Source organism: Hipposideros armiger, unplaced genomic scaffold, assembly GCF_001890085.2.
Source record: "Hipposideros armiger isolate ML-2016 unplaced genomic scaffold, ASM189008v1 scaffold_29, whole genome shotgun sequence".
In the NCBI taxonomy this organism is placed as follows: Eukaryota; Metazoa; Chordata; class Mammalia; order Chiroptera; family Hipposideridae; genus Hipposideros; species Hipposideros armiger.
The window spans coordinates 6,538,182-6,558,662 of NW_017731379.1; the positions used below are offsets into that span (position 1 = coordinate 6,538,182).

General features: G+C 39.9%; 1 protein-coding gene across 2 annotated transcripts in view; it reads right to left on the minus strand.

Moving 5' to 3' along the window:
* The window catches only part of HEATR6 (HEAT repeat containing 6), a 35,791-nt gene extending 15,824 nt beyond the window's left edge, over positions 1-19,967 (minus strand). The window contains exons 1-10 of one of the 2 annotated variants that reach the window (XM_019636790.1): positions 19,646-19,733; positions 17,404-17,511; positions 15,979-16,049; positions 14,653-14,793; positions 14,065-14,180; positions 13,091-13,205; positions 11,576-11,677; positions 10,471-10,608; positions 6,498-6,796; positions 5,501-5,678 (exon numbers count right to left, since the gene is read on the minus strand). In XM_019636790.1, the coding sequence (XP_019492335.1) occupies positions 5,501-5,678; positions 6,498-6,796; positions 10,471-10,608; positions 11,576-11,677; positions 13,091-13,205; positions 14,065-14,180; positions 14,653-14,793; positions 15,979-15,984 (1,095 nt within the window). In that variant the 5' untranslated portion in view covers positions 15,985-16,049; positions 17,404-17,511; positions 19,646-19,733. Of the gene's footprint in view, positions 1-5,500; positions 5,679-6,497; positions 6,797-10,470; positions 10,609-11,575; positions 11,678-13,090; positions 13,206-14,064; positions 14,181-14,652; positions 14,794-15,978; positions 16,050-17,403; positions 17,512-19,645 lie in introns of both variants that reach the window. The other variant, XM_019636789.1, reaches the window with a different exon arrangement.
* Positions 19,968-20,481: the final 514 nt, after the last annotated feature.

Below are 20,481 nucleotides of genomic sequence, written 5' to 3' on the forward strand. Positions count from 1 at the left end.
CGCAATGATGGTGCCAACTTGGGCCAGTGAAGCAACGTCCTCCACAACTAGACTGAAGAACAAAATGACAGCAACTTGTGTGTTCCCCTTCCCCCAATTTCCCAGCACTGTTCCCATCCCCCCAATTCCCCAATAAAAAAATAAAAAGAAAAAAAGCCAATTTAACCAAAGTGAAATGTAAGGGATAGTAATATAAAATAATATTGCACCTCTTTGGGCAGCTCACCCACAAATGCCAATTAAACAGTCTGTCAGATTTTTAGAAAGCATGGAATCAACATTATAATTCTAGGAGCTAATATAAATATTTACTCAACATGAAGCATATTGGAATTTGATGTGAAAAAGGTTTTCCAGAAAATCTTCAATTATATTATCTCCAAGTAACCAAGGAATGAAGTCATTTCTACATGCCTTTTGTAGAGTGGAATCATAAACAGAAAACTAAAGAGTTCTTGTTTTGAGAACAAATTTGTAGCATAACAGTATGACTCTTTGGAATTAAGCAATAAGCATTTAAGTTAGGAATTTGATAATGTATTAGGAAATTGTGAGAGAGAGAGAGAGAGAGAGAGAGAGAGAGAGAGAGAGAGAGAGAGAGAGAGAGAGAGAGAGAGCGCGCGCTAGAGACAGAGAGCAGGCTAGTGCTTAAGTCAGCTGATGCAAGAAGAACTTAGGGGCTGGCAAACTTCTACAGTAAAGGGCCAGTAGTACATAGTTTATATTTTAGAATTTGTAGACCACAGGGTGCCTGGAGCAACCACTCAACTCTGTCAGGGTAGCACAGTTACTATGTAAAGGAATAAATGTGACGATGTTCCAATAAAATTTTACTTTTGGACAATGAAACCTGAATTTCATATAACTTTCACATGTCATGAAATACTATCCTTCTTTTGATTTAAAAGAAAAAAACATTTAAAAGCATCAAAACCATTCTTAGGGCTGGCCAAGTGGCGTGTTGGTTAGGAGTTGGCTTGGGACACCAGCTCTGAGCAGCAGGGCCCAGGTTCGGATCCCACATTAGGGCCAGTGACGCTGCACCCTCTATAGCTAAGATGGTGAACAGCAGCTCGACCTGGAGCTGGGCTGCGGTGAGTCGCCAGCGACAGCATAGGCTGCAGTGGAGCTGCAGTGGGCTGCCATGAGCTACCGTGAGCAGCCAGCAGCTGGCGTGAGCTGCCAAGAGCCGCTGTGAACGGCCGTCCAGTGACCAGCAACTGATCTGCCTCACCCGGGAAAAGTGTAATGATAATACCAACATGGGCCAGTGAAGCAATGTCCTCCACAACTAGACTGAAGAAGAAAAGGATAGCAACTTGTCTGTTCCCCTTCCCTGATTCCCCAATGCTGTTCCCCTTCCCCAATTCCCCAATAAAATCTTTAAAAAACCCCAAAACATTCTTAGTTCATGGGTCATACAAAAACAGGTAGTGAGCCAGGTTTGGCCCACAGGCCATAATTTGCCAACCTCTGATTAGATGGCTGGCTGGTCTGAAGTGAAAAAGGTAGATGTTATGCTAAACCTCCATTTCTTTAGAAGGTCATTTTAAAAATCACAATTCCAACAGTTCACAAAGTAAAATTAGAAACCAAGCTGTGGAAAGAAATAAACTGGTGTTCAAAAATTAAAATTCAGGTCAATTAACTTTGGTACCCTAAGAAGGAAAAAGCATTCACGACTATGAGAAATGAAAACAAAAGGAATGTCACTGAAATTGGGTATTTTTCATCACCGAGGTATACAATCTATATAGAAATGTGATACTATATCAAATTATACTTCTCATAGTTCTGATGTTATTTCTCTTAAACCCTCTTTAATATTATCTTTCGTGTTATAAAATGCTAGTTATGGCACTGAATCCAGTTCAAGTACAGCTTCATTTATTCTTCTATCAATATTTAATATACTGTTTACCAGCTCTAATCAGCATTTTCAGCAGAAATTACTGATGTGTAAGCAAACCATTAGAGGTGCAGCTCTCCAGAGAGGTCATTTTGTTGGTTAAGCTTTTATTGTCTGAATATTTACAATGACAGAGGAAAGGCTTTTCAGCCTTATAAACACCAAGGTGCTCAGTTTCACTGCCTTAGGCATGTAGCCTTGTTCAAAGGCACAGAAAAAGGAAAGCACTTCTCCTTCTTTACTAAAGAATGTAGCAGAAATGTCTGCTACGCAGCTCAATCTATCCTTATTTTTTCCTCTTTTATGCATGTTTGGTCTCAGAATATTTCTGGGAGGGTGATGAGGAAGTCACTGCTGGGCGTGGGTACCATGGAGGTTTCAATGCTGGGCACCCGCTTGTTCTCTTCTGTGGCTTTGTCCAAGTACTGACTGTTCTTCACTCATGTTCAGGGTTAATTTCATTGGATCACACTCCCAAAGCTGGTTGCCTTTTGGGTGGGGGCATTTAAACACTGCATCAGGGTCTCTAGATTCAGGGATATCCAAGCAAAGGTCATCTGTTCTTGGTTAGCCATGAGATAAAACCTGATTACCTAGCACTCCACGACCATTAAAAATTCCAACCCTTTATTCTCTTCCCTAGTTATGCTATTGATTATCTAGATTTTGATTCGTTCCACATTTCACAGCTATCCAAAAGAGAAATAAATAATCATCATGGAATTTGAAAATCAGGACAATTCTCAAGGTACCAAGAGGAAGGTTTGCTCTATAGTTTATTCCTTAGATCAAATCCTGTTGTTATAGCTACATAATCTACCTTTGTAACACCTGAGGAAATCATATAGAAGAAATCCTTAAATTAGTTGCATTATTTTACTGATTGCAACGTGCTGCCTGGAAACACAGGATGTGCTTTCTGAAGCACATGTCCAACATGTAAACATGTGACAATTTCCCCAACTGCCAAATCCTAAAGGAAATTTCTGTTTTCTCCTTCCCAATGAACCATTCTGGAGTTTCATAATCCAATTTCCTAAAAGTAATGTTATTGCTGGTGCTCTGATTGGAAGAGTCCAATCACCTTTCCTTGTGTCCATTTCTCTTTGGAAAATTTCTCAGTATATCAGTGAAAATCATGCTTCCAGTTGAATCTACCAAGGTCATATCAGAGCTGCCATGAACTCAAACGCTCATCACTGTGCACTTCAATGACAAGATACACTGTTGTTGTCTTGTCATGTTTCATCCTGGCTAGGAGAAGCTTCAGTCATCCAGCTCCACCCTCAGAGAGCACCTAAGCAGAGAACCACGCAGCCCTTGCACATGGCTGCACCTTTTTTTTTTTTTTTAAAGATTTTTATTGGGGAATTGGGGGGATGGGAACAGTGCTGGGGAATTGGGGGAAGGGGAACAGACAAGTTGCTGTCGTTTTGTTCTTCAATCTAGTTGTGGAGGATGTTGCTTCACTGGCCCAAGTTGGCACCATCATTGCGCTCTTCTCTGGCGAGGCAGATCAGTCGCCGGCTTCTGGACGGCCGCTCACTGCGGCTGCTGGCCGCTCACGATGGCTGCTGGCCACACACGGTAGCCCATGGCAATCCACTGCCACAGGGACTGCAGCCCACGCCGTCGCCGGCGACTCACGGCAGCCCAGCTCCAGGTTGAGCTGTTGCTCAGCATCTTAGCTGTAGAGGGCAGTGTCACTGGCCCTCATATGTGGGATCCGAACCGGGGCCCTCTGGCATCCCAAGCGAGTTCTTAACCATCACGCCACTCGGCCGGCCCATGGCTGCACCTTTTAATCTAGCTCTGATCAATCCATTCCAATTACATGAACCGGTACTTTTAAGTTTTTGCACATAACTTTCTAGAAGTCTTTATAAAAAGACTCTCACAATGGCATCATCTTCCAAAAACACTTTCTTGTAGCATGCATCTTGGTGCACAATTAAGTACACTGGACAGTTTTCAGAGGTATGTTCCATGCCTCATTGTGCACAATAATTACTATACTTATTTACACCCTTCTACACTTAATATCTGTTAAAAATCTACTGAGTAGAATCATTTCACTTGCTATTACACTGAACTGATGACTCAGTTTAATTATTATGATGATCTTTTTAAAATCCTCTTTAAAAATGATGACTGGTTCTCCAGGATCTTCCTGTGGCTTCATATTGGACCCAGAACATCTCCCAAAAGGATGTTCTGTATTTTTTTTCCCCACTCATCACATTTCTTATATTCACTGAAGTTAAACAGCAAAAACATATCTAAAAGGTACTCAAATCAAGAAGGACCACTTTGCAGTATGTAAAATTTCTCACGGCACTCTTGAATCAAACGCAAACACTTAAAATATATAAAGATATAAACATCATGAAAATTATTTCAATCCACTTTCATCAGAAATGACCTCAGACCTCTCACATCCCAAACTCACATGCCCCACATCCCCTTAGCTGCAGTGCAGGTGGTTTACTGGGCCTGCTAACTGCTCCATGGCACCATCTCCTTGGCTACCTATGGCGGCTCCCCTCAGCTGGAGGTTCTTTATAAACAAATATATATATACACACATATGTTTTTAACCCTTATAGCAATTTTCCTTTCAGTTATTAGAATGGCTTTATTACTGATTTATTTGTCATCTTTCATTTCCCTTTTCCTTTCAGATTCTCCTTCGCTATTTATTCAGTCAATCTGAAATTTTTCTACTGGTTTAACTACTTAGGATATTGTGTATTTGAAATAACATGCAAGGCATTTTTTGTGTATAACTGAAACTAACTTAGTTTTCTTCATCCTGTAAAAGCTTTTGAAGGGTCATATAGAAGTTTTATTATATAGTAATTAGCTATTTAAGGAGGTGATCATAGGGAGTTTCAGTGTATTGCTAGCCCTTCTCTTTAAAGGAAAAACCTTAAACATAAAAAAAAGGAATAATGCTACTGTCTTAAACAAAACTATTCACTTTGAAAGGAATTCTTTTTTTTTTTTCAGCTGAGCCATCCTGCCACCTGTTGGCAGCTCAGTGGCAGCTCAGCTCGGGCTGTGAATGGAACCAGCGACCCTGTTGCTCAGAGCTTGCACTCTTGAGCGAGCTCTTAACCAACTGAGCCACTCGGCCGGCCTGAGAGGAATTCTATATCCTGTACTTTTGTTTCATAAAACATCATAAAGATTTTTCTAAGCCTTACACATCCTTCATAACCATTATGTACCATGACAGTCCACTGAGGATTAAAGCCATTTATTATTCTTTCCTATTACAAATACCATGGCAATCAACATTTTCATAAAAGAGAGAGAAGCACAGCTGCTTCAGTACAGCTTAAAGGGGACAATGAAGCAACAAGTCAGTGCACTCAGGCTTCAAGCAGGCTCCGGGGCAGGAGGTGACCTCGGTGGGGTCTCCCTCAACCTGTTACATAAGCCTATCCTGCCCATCTAGTGGTTCTCAAGTCAGGACCTAGGTTGGTATTAGTAAGAGATGTATTCAGATAACATTGGATAGCATGAGAAAACAACAAAGACGTGTAGTTTTACTGCCTAGCATGACACTTAGAATTTAAATGCTCTTACCTTTGGGGAAGGGTCTTTTAATGTAAGAGTCATCAAGGAAACAGACTGTGGGCTTCCGAGCTCAGGTGTATCAGGAACAAAGGCTGACCAGTAGCCATAAAGAACTTTTTTTTCTATTGATTTTATAGTAGAAAGAAAACAAGCTAATGCTCCTTGGCGAACTTTGGCTTGGTAAGACCTTTAATAACCAAGAGAAGGAAAAACATAGTCTTATAATAGTTTTTAAAAATATAACCATGAAATACTATTTATTTCAGCCAATTCAAATGATACGTTGAAAAATTCAACATTCTTAAAGATAAGTCTTAAAGATACCAACATGATATTAAAAAAATTATTTTTCAAAATACAATTAAAACATGTTAAAGTAATTTGTTTATATAACACGTTAATAAAGTTGACAATAAAACACAACTAGATAAGAGAATAAGGCGGCAGCATTTTGATGTCAGGAAACTAGTGTAAGATATGAGACACTGCAGAGCATCCATTCATCCTACAAGTATGCATGGAGTATCCTCATGTACGTGCCAGGCATTGTGTTGAGGTTGGCAGACATAAACCAACCCCCTGCCCTTGAGTAGCATATTAATGGCAGAGACAGACAGTTGAAGAGATAACGACAACACATTACGCTCAACACTAGGGCAGAGATGAGTAGAAGGGTCACAAAGAAGGGGTACCTAAGCCAGAATGAGGGAGGTCAGAAAAGGCTTCTCAGAAGATATGACTGCTAAGTTCATGCTGAAGATGAGTAGTGATTAACAAGGCAAAAAGGCAAAAAAAAAAAAGAAGTGAAAGAATATTCCAAGCAGAGGAACAACATGTACAAAGACAGATCAAGAGAACAAGGCAAAATGCAGAGTAATGCAAAGTCCCACATAAATGAGAATCTTCAACTTAGATCACACACAGCAGTCATATAATGTAGCAGAGTTATAAAAATGTACATGCGACTTAGAATATAAGGCATAAAAATATAACAAAATACTACTACCTCATTTTACTCTGCATGCCTCCTTCAGCATCAGAGTAGTCTGACTCACTGCTGCTGACCCTTTTCCAGCTGGAAGAACTGAAGGCCGAGGAGACTAGATCGTTTCCTGCAGCTCCACTTCCATCCAATGGCAAACTCTGGATGCCCAGGGAGAAGGCTCCCTGAACGTTCCCTTCATGCAGGTTCACTCTGCCCAAGCCCATGACCGGGGCTGCTTCTCTTTCACCATTGGATTCTTCCTCTTCCTCCTCACCTTGCTGGATTTTCTTTGGTTTTACTTTTGATTTTTTCTTCTTATTCTGATGTTAGGAGCAAATGAAGACATATATGATAGCTATCTCAAAACAGCTTTTAACTGACTCATTAGTACTTTCTCATTTGATAATTACCAAATATGTCCCCAACATGTAGTTGGAAGAGAGAAAAGAAGAGAAAAAAGTGGCACTTACTTAATGCCTTATGTGTCAGGTACTATCCTGAGTGGTTACACATACCCTATGAGACTATAAGAAACAAGGTATGAAAAATGTGGAATGGAGCAAAACTTGGTTTTTGCCTGGGTTTACTTTCTACCACTGAGACCCTGGGCAAATCATTTAGCCTCTCTGAGCTTGCCCTTCCTTATCTTTAAGTATAAGGCTAATACCACGGCTACCTTGCACAGTTGTTGCGAAAGCATTGCCTTCTCAACTGGGGTTCCGCAAGAATCAAGGTCTATAGAAAATGACTTAAGTGACTATTTTCTTGGTTCTCCCCAATAAGATAATTAGTAGTACTCTAGATGCATAAGAAAGATGTTAATCCATTACATACAATGCATGTTTCAGGGCATTGGGGCTTTATAGATGTAGATATGAAGTAAAAGCCAGTTTCTTTTTTCTTACTTCCTTCTTTCTGACATTGAAATATCTTTGGAATCTGTGCCCTCCTTTGCATTCTCAAAGTTCCTGACATTGGGGAAGAAGGGTCTCATCACTTCTACCCTAAGATGATTAATGTGGCTCCAGACTCAAACCCTTTGCTTGCTACCACAGTGATTTTTTCTAAAATGCACATCTTATCACATCACTCCGCTATATATTATTTTTCAACGAATCTCCACCACCTACCGTATTTCCCCATGTATAAGATACACCTTTTTTGGAAAAATTTGGGGTCTAAAAACTGGGTGTGTCTTATTCAGTGGTTGTAGATTGTGAGTTGGGAGTTCTGACAGTGATAAGGAGTTGTATGAATTTTATGATGAATAAAACTTGAGTTCAATAACTTCATGTAATACATTTTCTTTTTCAAATTTCGGGCCCCAAAATTAAGGTGCGTCCTATACATGGGAGTGTCTTACACATGGGGAAATATGGTATATGATAAAAGCCCAAACTCCTTGGCATACAGTGTAAGACCCTTATGATGTGGCGTCTGCTACATACTTGCCCCAACTTTCCCCTCTTCATACCTGACACTCTGGCCCCAGTGGTTAACAATGGGCTACATGCATTCCATTCTCTTATTATCTTTGTTTATATGCCTTTTGTTCCCTTGGAATAACACACTTGCTCTCCTTCTCTGTGCCACTACTCATTCTTTTTTTTTTTTTCCCCATTGTGTTTTGTTTTTTTTTAATTCAGTTTTATTTGTTTACATTTAGGTACTTGCTTTCTGTATTATAAAAAAATTTTAGCATTTATCTTTTAACATATGGTACAAGAAACTTTATGTAACAAACAATTACAAAACACAAGAACAGATACAAGGTACAAGAAATGTTATGTACTGGTAACAAATATTTAGGCATCATAGAAGGTCAAGCACCGCTTCATCATTGCAAGTTCGTCGTAAGTTCAACAAAACTGATTATTATATTCCAGGGTATTATTTTGCATATGGATATTGTTATTGATTTCTAGAGTTACACTTATAACTCACAGGCATAAATAAAAGAAAAACACATTTATATAGATATGGAATTAGTACTACCCATGTATAATGCGCATTGTTATTTTTCCCTCACAAATCTGGGTATAAAAAGTGCGCATTGTACATGGCAAAATATGGCACTCATTTGTCTGGCCTTGCTTTCTTCATCCGCAAAATAGGATAATATTTACCTCATTTTATTGCACTTCACTTTATTATGCTTCATAGGTGTTGCATTTTTTACAAATTGAAGGCAAGGCCCCAATACTTGACTTTATTGTGATGTTCTGAAACTGAAACCACAACATCTCTGAGGTATGCCTGTAGTAATTCTTAATAGAGTGGCTCAAAAGATTAAATGAGATAATAGAGAGTAAAGCACTTGCATCATAGTCAGCACTTTTATTTATTATTATTATTTTTTAGCTGAGCCATCCTACCACCTGTTGGCAGTGCAGCGGCAGCTCAGCTTGGACTGGGAATTGAACCGGCAACCCTGTTGCTCAGAGCTCACACTCTTGAGCAGGCTCTTAACCAACTGAGCCACTCGGCCGGCCCCATAGTCAGCGTTTTTAAAAAGTTGTCCATTATTTTTTTTTAAATAATGTATTTTTTTTAAAAAGTAATGTTACATACTGAGAATTCCTTGGCTTAACCCTACAGAAACACTATTACTAAATTTGAAAGGCAATCTAGCAAAGTGGTTAAAGAACAAGTTCCTATCCTAACTCTGCTACTTAACTATGTGGCCTGACTTAAAATTGCTTAACCTTTCCTCACCTGTGCACCAGGAAAATGTTAGAACCTAACCCACGGGACTGTTATGGAAATTAAATCAGTTAACACTTGTAAAGAACTTAGTACAAGATTTGGCACATAATTAGTACTATGTAACCATTTAATACATTTTAAAATGGTTACTTTAATTTGTCCTCAACTTTTATCAAAGGTTAATACAGTTGCTGTAATAAATAAATAATTTATATATTCAAACATATGAACTTAGTAACTTTTTAGTTGGTTTCTTTTTTTTTTCATTTATAAAATTTTTTTATCTCAACATTTTAAAAAATTATTTATTATGAAATACACATTTTTTAGAATTAGTTTCAGCTGTACAACACAGTGCAATAGTTATACTTTTTACCCCTCGAAGTGACAACCCCCCTCCCCCAATCTGCCGCCCACTACTCATTCTTGAGTCTCGGTTTAGTCACATCTTTTAAAAGCCTTCCTGCTCCTCCATTGGATTGGGTGTCCTGAATATGTTCCCAAAGTACCCTGTGAACATTCTGATGAAAGAAATCATAATATTGCATTGTAGCTGTTTATTTATCCATCTTCACCTTCTCCCCTGAACTCCTAAAAACAGTCCATATCCTTAATGCTTAGCACAATGTCTGGGATATAGCAAATGTACAGTAAATGTTGAATAAGTGAATAAGTGACAGAATTCCTAATTATAAGCATTTTTATCAGGTATTACATTTCTAGATGTAATACCTTGGCTATATATCTGTATATTCTAGCTTCTCCAACAGAAACATGAGGGAGATGGCAGCTATGTAGAAAGGCTGGGAAATCTGGTGAATGTAAGGAGTGTGGAGATAGTGAGCTGACTGGTAGTGAGTTCTAATTGTCTAGAGAGGGGTTGGCAAATTCCAGCCCAGCACACAGCCTGTTTCTGTACATAAGTGTTACTGGAACACAGCCACACCCATTCGCTGACATAGTGTCTATGGCTGCTTTTGCACTAGGACATCAGAGGTAGCAGTTGCAACAGGGACCTAAAAGACCACAGAAAATGTTTGTTGACATGTGGTTTTGAGTGTTTGGGGGATGAGGATGCGTGGCTTTGGGTGTAAAGTGAATGCCTATTTTAAGATGCTCTAACTGGTACTTTCAGCATTGTGATGGATTTAAATTACTATGCTAAAACCCCTAAATGGAATCAAATTCAAGGCGAGCCTTTGGCACAGTAGTGATGCATATCACAGAAAACACAAAGCAAACAATTAAAAACAATCTGCAGCTTAAATCTAAATAGACATAAAATTACCAGAGTTGGTCGAGAAGTGCTGGATTCTGACTGCTGGGGTTTGACAGGTGGCCGCCCATCATACTGCGGAAGCGGAGTGGGGTATAACACTTTGGGCATCTCTATGTTTATTCCAGGGAGTCCGTGAAACATGGATTTCTAATGACGATGATTAAGGAAACACATGAAAAACCATAAATCAAAAACCAGAATTATTCATCATGTTCTGGATCACACAAACAGATTAATGCTTAAAAGCTTAATTAAGGAAATATAAAAATGCGACAGAAAATAGATGGTTTGAAGCTAGTTTAGGACTTAAGAAGACTTTAATCTCCTCCAGCCTCCAGCTGGGTCTGGTTTGGCCAGATCACGTTAGGTTTGATTTTAGTTTATTTATTTACTCATTACTTTTATTTATTAATTTAAAAAATTTATCCAATCAGTTTTATCCAATTATTATATCTATCTCTCTCTATATATATTTTTTACAAATCTATCATTTTTATTTAGCTTATCCATGTCCACATCTAGATAGCTCTCTATTTAGGAATAGAGGAGATGACACAGGGAAAAAATTAAAATTTTCATCATGATAAAGCTAAGTCATCAAATATGGCTTGATCTGAGGCCAGCACAAAGCTTCTTACTATTTCCTTGCTCAACTGAAGATAGCTGGGCCCCAGAGAGGCTGACCTGACGTTCCCATTGACTGGCAGGCTCAGAAGCCAAAGGACAGCAGCCTACTGACACACATCTTCATTGGCCTACCTACTATATAGAGGTGAGGACCAAGGAGAAACCATGGTTCTTTCAAGTACAAACAGGTTCAAGATAATCCAAAATTAAATTATCTACAGATCATACCTCATAACCTATTCCCTTGCTAAGTTGAAATTCATAGATGAAATTTTAGAATTTTGATACATTTACTAAAGCAAGGGTTATTGTTTTCAGTTCATTTTAAGTACGCTTGAATATGAACATTTTACTCTTTTCTCTTAAAATATAGTACCCTAAAGCTAGCCTTGGAGTGATAACATAAAGTGGTCCTTATGCCTGGGGTTTAAATAGGAAAGACAAGAGCCATAATAAGGATGTGGAGTTTGAACAGACAGCGCCTTACCTTTAACACAGCTAAAAGAGCTCCAAGTTCATCAGTCTGTGTCAGTTTCATCTTCCCACCATTCAGAAGAGACTGTATACCTTTTAATGCATTTTGTAACAACTAGGGGAAAAAAGGAGACCGAGTTAAATGAAATTTGGTTGTCTAGGCATCAACTTTCTACCACCACTTAGGATAGAGGAGAAAGGTCTTCAGATGATGCAAAAAACCTTTAGACAGGGGTGGGAAAGCACAGATGAAATCCAGAGAACTTCTACAAATTATTTTCCGAAAGAATACAGTATGCTTATTGAATAAGAGTGCTCTTATTATACACGTTTGTTTATAAACCAGCATGTACAAATGTTAAGAAAAAAAAAAAGAAGAGATGTTTAGTGGGAAGAATTCAACAGGAATGAAAAAAATGGCAGCAGAGATCAGAGGCGGGAAATCTCTACAATGCAGCAACCTCAGCAGCTCTTAAAGGCAAAGAAACGTATGTGGGGACAGAATTCTGGAAGGCAATTCTGATCAAGATTGATTTTCTGACTCAGTAATCTCATTTCTAGGATTCTGCCCTTAGGAAATGCTCCTTGCAAGAAGAGGTTGTGAACTGTAGTCTTGTTTGAAATAGTGGGAACACAGAAAAAAACTTCAATTTCTATGAATTATGACAAAGGATATATAAGAAGCTAACCCTCTGCTACATGTGAAACTCAACAATAATAATTGCATGCACTTTGCCAAGTACTCTAAATGCTTTATTTCATGTACTACTCATAAGGCCCCTACAAGGCAGTTATATCATTTGTCCCATTTCAGAGATAAGGAACATGGAGGCTCAAGAAGTTAAGTAACTTGCCCAAGGTCTCCCAGCAACAGAGTTAGAAAGCATGAGGTTTAATAGGTACTGAAAAAAGGTCCAAGGGATATTAAGCTTAAAAAGGAAAGTGGTAAAATAGCATATTTAATATGATCCCATTTAAAAATTATAAATATGATCATTTATATATAGAAACGAATGTGGGGGCATGTAGAACAAATTGTTTGCAGTGCTTATATCTGAGCAAAGAGCTATAAAGAACTTGTACCACCTTAGAACTGTAATTTTTGAAATGTGCTACTCAGAATTTAAAACATGCTAACAAATATTTGCATCAGATTTGTAAAAAATGAAACAAAATGTTATAGATATTGTTGACTCCACGCCTTTCCCTTCCATCTAAAAAAGTCACTAATCTGAAATTGTATTCCTTTTATAGTCAGGAGGGAAAAAAATAAAATTTTCTTTTAAAACCTAGAATTGCAAAATAAAAACAACAGCAAACAAAACAAACAAACAAAACAATTTCTTGTAATTTAAACCTGAAAGACATGACTTTAGTCCTTCTAGGTTATCAACATTCCACTTATGCCTATATCTCTAGATAAAACTAACACAGCAACCAAATTAAACTCTTTGGTAACAGGTTCTGTTCCACTGCTGCTTCTAGACACATCTGTAACTTTCACAAGATTAGCAGTAGTCCCACCTACCATACAATATGTGATATCATCCATATCAGACAATTTTGGAGACTGTAAAGTGGTCAAGAAGGCTTGGAAGCAGATATTCTGGTAGGGCTCCTCCAAGTACGGCTGTCCTGGCACACTAAAACACGACAGAGAAAGCAACTCAGACTTATCTCCTTTGAAATGGGGCTTGCAAAAGAATAAGAATTAAAAGTAGCAGTAATATAGACTAACAGAGTTGGAATATACCCTTGAATGAAACTCTACAATATTATGGAAGATGGTCCACTTTGGCTAATTAATTACTTCTCTGGGACAGGCATAAGACTGGAACGCATAGGAAGAAGGGAGAATGGTTTCCATAGGGGAAACTTACAGAATTTTATAGTGGAAGAAGTGTGGAGAAAAAGAAATCTTATTTATTGATAGTTCTGCTTTTCAGTTCTTAGAGAGAAATAACGCAGACAGGTCCTGTCGAGCCAGAATCACAGCTGAACCTGCTTTCCTAGTCACTGAACAACACCCCAATGTAGATATCATACATCACTGCAAGTTTGTGCTGCTCATTTTCTATTGCGTGAATCTAGAACTGGGCCGCTGGGATTGGTTCCATTTTCTTAGAGGAAACTGGCCTTGACAGATAAATCTCACCAAAGCTTATTTCCCATGCATAAATCCTTCTAAAAGACTGAATAAGGTTAGAATTCATACCAACAGAAAACAAAACCTAGGCATATTGCACATACATCACTTTTACTGTATTTTAAGGATAAGGACCAAGTCTATTTTTCCTTCATTTCTTTACAAGTTTTCTTTACAAGCAATACTAAAATTAAAAATAAACAATGTAAGATGATCTATTAGCAAAGAACATGGGAAATGCAAAGCAGGTTATTTTTCTAAGTTGGCTCTGGGTTCAGACAGATTGAGCTAGCTACAAAGGGCCCATGAGAGGCCCTGTCTTATTACAGCTGAGAAATCTGATTGGATCTACATACCTGAGACATAAATTTGCCATGCAATGCACTGCAGCTCTCCTAACTTCAGGGTCAGACTGAGCCGAGTCACTCAACTTCATCAAAAGTCCACTTTTGCCTAATAAGTCTGGAAGGTACTGAAACAAAGTAACAGCCAATGTTGGTCAAAGAACAGCTTCTGGAAAATACTACTCTTTAGACAGATTTCATTTTTTTAACTAAAGAACAGTTAAGTACCAAAAAACTAGCTGCTAGGTGAATCTTTCAGATAGGCAAGCAAAGATATGCCAAAAAACATAAGTGAGGACCACCGTTCCCAGCCGAGGGAGGTGCTGAAGCTCTTCAGTCCCAGCTGCATAGCTGAAGAGTAGTGATAATAATAATAATAAAAAATATTTACCGAGTGCCAAGCACTTTACACGTATTATCTCCCTTCAGTCTCAGAGGCACTATCTTACACATGAGGAAATGAGGCTCGGAGTGGGTGAGTGAGCGTTGTTCAAGGTGACACATCTAATTAATGACAGGACAGACCCGAACACAGGCCTGATGGTTCACAGCCTGTGCTCCTAACCTTTCAAATGAAAGACAAAATGCAGTTTAAACTACCTTTTGACATTTGGAGCCATTGCAGTAAACCAGAGCCGCCAGGGCTTGAAGAATTTTCACGTGTGTCCAGGAGCTGCACTGTTGAAGAGCAGAAATCGTATAGGCCAACAGGAAATCCAGGTTCTGTTCATCAACAATTACCTATCAATAGGGGAAAAAATACTTATGATCTAACTTCTAAAAACATTGTTTATTCTTTCCAGACATGTATGTTCATCTGAATCAAGCTGTGCAAGACAGAGAGCCTCTGTGCCCATCTTTTCTGTGTTATAGAGATCAGCTCTAAAGTCCATGAAAGCTCGATCAAGACAAGAGCCTTCTCCTTGCCTCAGGGCTTTGTTCACTTCTTCCCCTTTACTCCTTCACTCAAAACAGAACCTGGCAAAGTCCCGTAACTTTTCCTTGAACTAACCAGACACTGGCACCTGTACTTACACAGATAATGTAAGACTCAATCCACTAAAATGTCTTAACTCAACTAAACTGCCTTATACATAGTGAACACTCAACAAATACATTGTAAATAAAGATGTCTGCTAAATTCCTACAATGTCTCTACCATGACGGGGTGACTACAATAGGAAGAGATGGCATATCCCTGTCCTCAAGTTGTTTATAATCTTTTTGGGACAAAGTAGGCTAATCAATGCACAGAGAATTGACATAAACTGTCATCAAATGCTAGAGTTGGTTAAGGGCTATAGATGTCGTAGGTGATAAGAAACTATTCCAATTACTGGTGTTACAAAGATGATATACCTGAGAATAGGAAACATTCAGAAGCTATCACATCAGTTTCAAAAATTCTACAGTTGGGCCGGCCGAGTGGTGCGATGGTTAAGAACTGGCTTGGGATGCCAGAGGGCCCCGGTTCAGATCCCACATTGAGGGCCAGTGACACTGCCTTCTACAGCTAAAATGCTGAAAAACAGCTCAACCTGGAGCTGGGCTGCCGTGAGGCGACTGCAATGGCGTAGGCTGCAGCCCCTGTGGCAGTGGGTTGCCATGGGCTACCGTATGTAGCCAGCAGCTAGCGTGAGCGGCCAGCAGCCACAGTGAGCGGCCATCCAGAAGCCGACGACTGATCTGCCTTGGAAGAGCGCAATGATGGTGCCAACTTGGGCCAGTGAAGCAACATCCTCCACAACTAGACTGAAGAACAAAACAACAGCAACTTGTCTGTTCCCCTCCCCCCAGTTCCCCAGCACTGCTCCCATCCCCCTAATTCCCCAATAAAAATCTTTAAAAAAAAATTAAAAATCTACAGTTGAAAATAGCCTTATTGCATTTAGGAAGTCACATGTAGCAGACACTGTTGGTACCTACCAGCATGCACCTCCTCTTTTCTTGCTGGCAGAGTAGATTTTATTTGGGTGCCCACCTCTCCCACATGAGACCTAAGGGTAAATCCTAATTAGTCTAAGATAGTGGTTCTCTACCAGGGGCAATCTTGTCTCCCAGGGAACATTTGGCAATGTCTGTGGTCATCTTTGATTGTCACAATTGGAGGGATGCTACTGGCATCTAGTGGACAGAGGCCAAGGATTCTGCTAAACATCCTACAAGACACAGGACAGTCCTCCCGCCCAAACAAAGAATTATCCAATTCAAAATATCAATAGTGCTGAGGTTGAGCTGCACATTGTAATCATCCAGGAAGCTTAAGTCCTTCAGGTGATTCCAATGTGCAGTAAAGGTTGACACCCCCAGTTTAAGGTAATACCATGCACATGATCAAACTGGTGTAGGGAGGCTCTCATATGACCTAGTACTCCCCAGCCAGATATCAGGGAAGGTCTGCTGGAGAGTCTATGGGACAAATTTCCTCATTCTAAAATAAAAAAGACATAAAATAAACAGTTATTTTGCTTCTGTTGGGTATTATTTATTTTGCATGGGACGCCTAGGATTGAAGCAGTCATCTCATGGCTGTGAGAGATGCTGGCTAAGGATAACCCCCATACTGCAGATGGCAGAATGGAAAGATGCCAGTAATCCTCTTATTTTCAAGTGTCCCTAGAGCTGCCTCCCTTGGGGCTTGTAATGTGACGTAATTTAAAAAAAAACTGTTTAGCTATCCTGGGTTGTCTTTTTTGTTTCTTACAACCAACGGCACCCTAGATTACATAATGCTAATTGATAAGCTTTGTGTGAACTGCATTCACATACTCATGTGACATCTTATGGTTAACAGCCTTAATTTTTTTTTTAACTATTCCTAAAAAGATAACTGATTTATTTAACAAGTTGGAAAAGGTTCTGGATAGAAGGGAGCTATAGTAAGACCTTTACATAAATAAAAGGGGTCTTTTTATCTAGGGTCCTCTGGCCCCCAAGCTACTTCTCATGTTTTATGAAGACCAAAAATAGACCACAAAAATGGCAGCATTAGAAAAGAGGAAACAATATTGGTAGGAAAGAAGTAAGGGATTATTTCAATTTATTCTTAGATATATCTTGGCCAAATACAGTTTTCATGAAAAATTCTAAGACCTGGGGGCCTGACTGATCCTGGTTTCTTGAATCAAACAAAAACAAATGTGTCTAATGGAGAAACTTCTAGAATTATGCAGATTTTTTTTTCCAGAATATTTTTTTTTTGGTCTATTTGTTTTAATACTCTTAGTGGGCACTTGCTTTCCCTATAGCTTCTCAGAAGACCAGCCTATCATACCTAACACAGATGAAGTATTTCAAAGGTACTTATTCTCAAACGTCATGATCTGAATTCTAAAGTTACAAAATGATTACCTGTAATGTGTTCAGTAAATGGTGGATAAGCTGAGACACTTTGCTGACAAGATGATTCTGATTAAGAGGCACCAGTCGGCATGCTTGAACAAGAAGGGTGCTGACATCCTACCAAAAAAAAAAAAAGAGACAATGGAAAGGTGATATACCTACTAGTCAAGTGAACTGCCCCCTTCCCCCCCCCAAAAAAAGCACAGCCAAATAGGAAAATAAAAGTGAACATTCACAAATTGGGAAAAGGTGAAATTTGAGAAAGTAGGGGAAAAAATGAAATGACAGCACAAAAATAGGATGTGCTAAAAAAAGAAGGAAAAGAATCAATATGGTTTTCGTTAGGCTAAAGATTACAGAATATCTACAATATGCAGAGATGACAATTAGATAATCAAAGAAAGGCTTCCGTAATATTAAAGCACACACTTAAGTTAAAAATACCAAAAAGTAGCGAACCAGATTTTCCATGCTAGTAGGAAAATGAGAAATGATGCTTGTATGAATTTAATATAAAATTAGAAAATTCTGGGGAAAAAAAAAAGGAACCCATTTGCAAATTATACTATTCATTCATCCACTAACGTTTATTAAATGAAAAGGCTCTGAGCACCTACTATGTGTCAGGTAGTATGCTAGGTCTTTGCGCTCCAAAGGTAAACAAACGTATTTCTGAACCCTCAAACTCTCACAGTCTAGTGAGAAAGACAGAAATACAAATACTTAATGCGAATTAAGTGCTGAAAGAATTAAGTATAAGCTCTGGGAAAATGATAATTAGGGGTGTCTTATAAAGGTGATTTTTAAGCAGAATCTGGAATTATCTGAAACATGAGTTAAAATCTGCAGATAGACAAAGCACTAAAAGACATTGCAAGCAAAAAAAAAAGGAGTATGCAAAGACTTGGAATACTAGTAGGTATAAAACCAGTAGGTGCTTGAGGAACAGTAAGTTTTACATGACTGCACACAGGGCACAAAAGGAGAAGTCATGGGACAGGAAAGTGGAAAGGCACATATTTTTGGTGCAAAAAAAAATCAAATTATACAAATAAAAGTCCCCAATTACTCCCTTAAATCCACTCCACTCCCTAGTGACACACACTATTATTTTGTTGTGAACTCTTTGCATCTATAAACATACACAAATTTTTAAATCTCCCCACCTTACACTGGTCTGTATGAATTGTTCTGTAACTTGCTTTGACCATTTACCAATATGTATTGAAGATCTTCCCAAATCAAAGGTTTAATTTTCTAATCAGATTTTTTTCCACTAAAGAAAAGCTAACTCTGGTAGCAAAGCAAAGAATGGTTTGGAGAAGGGCAGGACTGGAGGCAGGAGATAAGTTAGAGACCAGTGGAATAGTCCAAGAGTCATCTTGCCTGAGGGCCTAAGGCATTGGTGATGGAATAGAGAGAACAGGGTGGACTGAGAAATACTTTTGAGACAGGTTCTAAAGAATAATGATTGGATAGGACCTGGAAGGAAGGGAAGGAGAAGAACTAGTTTGTGCCTGTGTGAGTTGGCAAACTGTGCATGTGCATGTTTGTGTGTGTAGAACAGAACAGGTTGGGGATGATGCCTATGGAAATAACGTACTCATTTTTAGGAACTGTCGATTTTGATGTGCCTGTGAGCACCGGAAGGCAGTGGTATGACTGGGTCAAGAGTTCAGGGAATTCAGTACTTAGTATCCAAGGCCTGATGTGTGTGAATAATATTACTCAGAGTCCGCATACTTCTAAAGAGGAGGCAAAGCGGGCAGACCGAGCATGGAGGAACAGAAAACAGCAAATTTTGTGACAGACTTAAGTTCCAATTCTACCTCGGCCTTCTGCCAGCAATATGACATTGGATCTCTATGAGCCTCAGTGTTTTTATCAGTAAAACAAACCTAAAAATACCCACGTTCTAAGTTTCCTGTAAATATGCACGGAAAAGTATAGCACATGGTCCGTGCGCCATACACTCAACAAACCGTGGTAGTGAATTTCATATACAAAGTATTCCGGATGCAGGGAGTGGAGCGAGAGAACCAGGAAGGTGGTACCAGAGATGACACCTGTGTTGGTATCACAGCAGAAGTCATCAAGTTGGGTTTTTAAAGATGCGAGTTTGCAAAGCACTGCAGGGTCTTCCAGATAGAGGAGGAAAGAGAATGTGCCACGGTCGGAGGGAGCAAACGAGCCTGGAACTAAGTAATGCGAAGTGGAGGTGAGAAAAGCCCGGAGAGGCAGACGGGAGTACCAGCGAGGATCCCTGAAGGGTAGGGTCGGGACCAGCAGGCGCATCTGGAGTCCTCCCGGCCCGGCGCGCCGCCTACCTCCGGGGCCACGCCGCCGCCCTCGCTGTAGTTCTCGGAGATGAGCTGGTCTAAGAGCAGGTGGATCTCGGTGCGGGCGGAGCTACTGTCATCTGGGCGCAGGGCGCAGAGCCTGGCCGACAGGCGGCGGAACCCAGTGCCGGGCTCGCGGGGTAGCGCCGGCGGCAACTCCCGCGGCGACCCGCCCAGCAGGGATCCGACGACTTGCACCGTCGCCATCTTTCCTGCGTAGAACTGGGAAGCACTTCCGGGGCATCCCTGCCTCCGCGCGCCAGTTCCGGAAATACCTTATTTGAACCAGAACGGGTTTCCATAGGGTTCCAAGACCGGGGAGACCCACTCCTCAGACTGTTGCCCTGCAAATACTCATCAGAAATTGGCTTGGAGACGTGTTCGCCGCCCACCTCTCCTTGAGCCCTGACTGTAAAGTGGAGACTCCCAGAACCTTTGTTCCTGAGGAGGGCTAACATTCCTGTTGAGTACCAGCGTTTCAGATTCGGGCTGGGGTTGGAGAGGGACCCATGTGGATGGCAGTGGTAGAAACTGCTAGCTCTATGGCATTCCTCAACTCTTCGTACAGCCTATTACAGCCCCTGGTTTTTTTTCCCCCAGGCACAAAACCATCCTGAATAAAGGTTGCATTCCCCAGTACTCCTTGCAGCTGGCTGTGAATTCTGTGGATCTTGAGACACCAAACCACACAAAAGTAATTTGGGAGTTCCAACTGAACTACGTAACATATAACCTAACTAAGGGTGGC